Source organism: Petaurus breviceps, unplaced genomic scaffold (assembly GCF_028583685.1).
Source record: "Petaurus breviceps papuanus isolate PSGF00001 unplaced genomic scaffold, PetGlider_PUasm1.0 186, whole genome shotgun sequence".
Taxonomy (NCBI): domain Eukaryota; kingdom Metazoa; phylum Chordata; class Mammalia; order Diprotodontia; family Petauridae; genus Petaurus; species Petaurus breviceps.
The window spans coordinates 7,943,186-7,947,550 of NW_027185798.1; the positions used below are offsets into that span (position 1 = coordinate 7,943,186).

The 4,365-nt window shown below is 55.2% G+C and overlaps 1 protein-coding gene across 2 annotated transcripts in view; it reads right to left on the reverse strand.

Moving 5' to 3' along the window:
- Positions 1–3,035, reverse strand: part of BAZ1B (bromodomain adjacent to zinc finger domain 1B) — a 67,253-nt gene extending 64,218 nt beyond the window's left edge. For both annotated transcript variants that reach the window (XM_069089475.1, XM_069089474.1), the window contains exon 1: positions 2,879–3,035. In XM_069089475.1, the coding sequence (XP_068945576.1) occupies positions 2,879–2,985 (107 nt within the window). In that variant the 5' untranslated portion in view covers positions 2,986–3,035. The remainder of the gene's footprint in view (positions 1–2,878) is intronic.
- Between the last annotated feature and the right edge of the window lie 1,330 nt (positions 3,036–4,365).

Below are 4,365 nucleotides of genomic sequence, written 5' to 3' on the forward strand. Positions count from 1 at the left end.
AAAAAAAGAAACAATTGCAACTCTTAGGAAAATTATACTCTTTCTATTGGAAGTGCTGTTCCTGAGTCTAGAAGAAATAAAGAAAAAAAGAAACAATTGCAACTCTTAGGAAAATTATACTCTTTCTATTGGAAGTGCTGTTCCTGAGTCTAGAAGAAAGCCAGGGATTCTAGAAGGAGGTGAGTGGGGAATAGCCAGAGTGAAGACCCAAAGAAAGGAGACACAGAACTGAGCACAAGGGCAAACAGCAAGTAGGCCAGTGGGGTGAAAGGCAGTAACTAGCAGCAAACCTAGAAAGGGAGGCCAGGAGGGCTATGGAAGCCAGCTGGTGAAAGCACTATTCGGTAGCTTAAAGTCTCTGTCAATTCAGTGTTAAATAAAAAAAAATTTTTTAAACAAATTTTTAAATTTGTTTTAACAAATTTAACAACAATCAAAACAATTATCGTTATTCCACAAGTTTGGAACAGGGGCAAAAGAGGCAGCTACATCCTGTCTCAACATTGAGAGGTTACTTCTAACTATCACTTTCAACAAGGTTAGGGAAACTGGAAGGAAAATGAAAGGAAAAAATGTCCATTTGATGGAAACTGAAGTAGCTATTTCCAAAACCTATTTCAGATTTCAGGTTTCCCAAAATAAATGTACCTTTCTAAAAACCACTCACAGCAACCACAATTTGAAGTTCCCAAGTTTCAGTGATTCCTCCAAGGGTTGTAAAAGTAGCAAAGCCCCAGGCCTTTGATAACAACAAATGAGAAACATTTAAATACAGCAAGATTTTTAAGTGCATCTATGCTGATAAAGGCCAAGATTGGCCTTCCTGCCACCCAGCCTTTGGGGCCTTTGTTCTCCTTAGCCTAGTAATGTGACTATGCTTCTTTAAGAAGAACAGTTGATAAGGAGGAAGGTGTGTGTGAAGGAAAGAGGCAAGTAGAGCCCTTTATCCTCAGTCAGAAGAGCTGCAACTGACATTTCCTAAACTACCAGAAAGGGCAGGAAAAACAAATGGTGCTACATTATTAATGGTGAGAAAAGTAAAAGTAAAAGAATCTCCAATTCGATTTTTGTATTTTTCTGTGTTCTCACTAAGCCAGGTAACCATCAAAGCATGTAAAAACTAACTCTGCTCTCACATAATCTTATACTTAAAATAAATTAAAATATTAAAGTCAGGAGGCATAACAGCTCAGCATTCCATCTGTCCAGTGCAATTCTGTCTTGTAACTGCAACTTAACTCCATCTACAGCTGCCCAGCTTTCATCAAGACAAACCCTGGGTCACATTCTTGCCCAGGACAACAACTACATATTAACATTCAAACAGTCCTTGCTTCTTGTGTTTCCTATAGCTCCCATATACAGTTAGAAAGTCCACGGTTTGCAAAGTACTTTATACTTGAATGCTTATTTAACACAGAAAAAAACAGCTGAAACTATGTAAAAAAAACCCCAAAACCCAGAAAATTAATTTGACAGGCTTATTTAAACTACAATCCTTCCAGAAAAACTAAATTTATTTATAGACAATGTTCAATGTTTCATCAAATCCCAATCCATTATACTCAATTTCAGGGTTGATTCTGACAGGGTTTTTAATAGTTCCCAAACCTAGGCAACTAATCTGAGTTAGATTTCATATACATCACCATTATTGACATATAAAGTCAGTTATATGACAAAAAAGCATTATTCACAACTATCATTTGAGTTCTAATGAAGATGAAAGCTCTACATCTTTATGTTTCAACAACATACCACCAACAGCTTTAAATAAAACATTTTGGAACATTTCCTATGTGGTATATATTAAAAGGAAAAAAAAAAACAAAAAATTAACTACAGTAGCAAAGAGTATCAAAATCAGAATTTTAAACACTGAACTGAATGTGGAACCTGGGAATAGATGTGCAGTTAACTGTTAGCCAACCAAGGGCCTCATTCACTTCCGGGACACAACTAAGTACCTAAGAAATGCACTTACGACCACCACACTCACACCGCACAACTGTTTAAAACCCTGGAAACAGTTTCCATTCGTAGCAATTCACAAGAGAGCAATTTTTCATCCATAAAATAAAAGCCAATTAAGACCCTCCCGTCCAAGGCTTGCTCGGAGTAACAGGAGACACTACGCGGAGCCAGAGGCCGCTGTAGCCCCGCACGCGTCCCAGCACACGCCGCTTCTGCAGACCCGCAGGACGAGTCCTCCCGGCCCGGCCGCCTCCCGAGGCGCCTGCCCACCATCTCCCCAGGTCCGCGCGTTAAGGGTCCGGCTGAGCGGGCCGAGGACTGCAGGGGAGGACGCGGCCGGAGCACAAAGCCCAGGCTCCCCTCGACTCCCCGCCGCCCAGCCAGTGCCCCCTATCCCGAGCCCCGGGACCCCGCGCGCTGGGGGGCCGCTCACTCGCCCCGCACGGACACCGCTACGGAGAGGAGGGCGGCCTCGGGATGACAGCCAGGGCCCCCCAAAGTGGGGCAGCGCCGCAACCCCCCGGCCCTCGGCCCACCGCCCCTCTCCGGCGGGCCCGGGGGGCCCTTTGTTAGGGGGCCGCCCCAGCCAGCCCACAGCCCCAGAACCGCTCGGTGCTCGGCGCCCGCCCGCAGAGAGGGCGCCGCGAACCCCGCCTTTTGTTCGGGGGCTGCCGAGGCCACCGTGTCGGAGACGCCGAACGTGGAGCGGTCCCGGAGGCCGCGGCCACTTCCCAACTCCGGGCCGGAGGCTCGGACAACAATGGCCAGAGACGACCGGGACGAGGAGAAGAAGAGGCGGCGAGAGCGCCGCGTGGTCCGCCCGCCCCCTCCGCGCCCCCCCGCCGGACCCGCCCGGGGCTCCCGCCCGCTGACAGCCGTCCTTGGGCCCAGCCCTAAAGGATACTCCCGGGTCCGGAAGGCCTCCTGCGTGTGCGGGATGACGAAGAGCGGCTCCTCTCCGGGCAGCGGCTTCACCAGCGGGAACGGCTTGCGGCCCAGCAGCGGCGCCATAGCGGCGGCGGGAACCGGGCCCGGCCCGAGCCCGCGCCCGAGACCGGCCCGGGAGGGGGGGCGGGAGGGGGCGGCTGCTCGGCGGGCCCGGCCGGCGCGTGACGCGGGGCCTAGCTCTGGGCCCGGCGCAGGCGGCTCTCGCGCGCTCTCCTGCGCGCGCTCGCTCGCTCTCCCTCCCTCCCTCCGGGGCGGGGGGGAGGCGTGAGCCCCGACTCTCCTCGCTCTAGTCCCGCCGGCGCGGAGGCCGCGACGAGGACCTTCGAGCGGGGAACGAGGGGCTCTCCCCCACGCCGCCGCCACCCAGCGCCGCCGCGCTTCCTTTGGTTCTGCCGGCCTCCCGCGGAGCACGGCCCGGAACCCTGGAATCCAGCGTTCGCAGCGACTCCTCGGCAGCCCCGGAGGAAATTATTGAAAAATGGCGGGAGATTGCCCTCCTCCCCCCGCCCGTCCGGCGCTCACACTAACTTGCTCCCCCGTGGCGCCTCTGGCGGCGGCTGCAATAGGCGGAGAGCCAGCCGGCGCTCGCGCCTGATTGGCTCACGTCAGCCGTCGCTCAGCCCCCGATGGCCCCTCCCCTCCACGGCTCCTGCCGGGTAGTTGGGCTGCGGCGCAATAGAGGGCAGTGTGAAGAGGTGAAAGGTCAAGTTATGTAAGCGCCGGCCACCGCTCTCGGTTTTCGGGGGAGACGGAAGGGACCAGTTTAGGTGGGAAGCAATGGGTGACCAGCGGAGTCGGGGGCTAAGTGAGGGGAAGAGCGGCAGTGGAGGGGTCAAGTCGGAGAATCCCCTGCTTACGGACACTGCGCCATCTGTCACCGACGGCGACACCGACATCCGGGCACTTTGGTCCTTGCGCCGGAGGGGAGGGGGGCGGGGCGCGCGCGTCCGGGGGCTTTGTCTTTCCTCCTGGGCCCCGCCTCCGTCTTAAAGAAGCCGCCGGCGGCGGGCGGTGCGGGGCCACACCCCAGGAGGTGCCCAAGGCTAAGGCCAAGGTCCCAGAGGGGCCCAGCACCCTCGGGCTCGAAAGGCCTCGTGCTGTCGCTCACTGGGGGGGGGGGCCCTTGGGGGGGCTGGCGTTAAGGGAACAAAGCCTATCCTCGGCATTCTCCGAGCCGGGGGGGAGCTCCCTCTTTGTTATAGGAGACCTCCCCTGGGCACCCCCTTGGCCACACTCTGGGCTGCTCTGCCCCTGCCGCCCCCGACCCCCAGAAACGCCCTGCGGACACAGCCTGGAGGCCGGGTGTCCCATAGAAGGGTCAGTACGTCAGAGAAAAGCCGGAGAGCGGCGTAGGGTACCGGAGGCCCCCCCTAAAAGAAGAAAATGGCCTCGGGCGGATGGGGGTGTCCCCCGACTCGCGTCCTGCCCCCCGCCCCCGAAGTC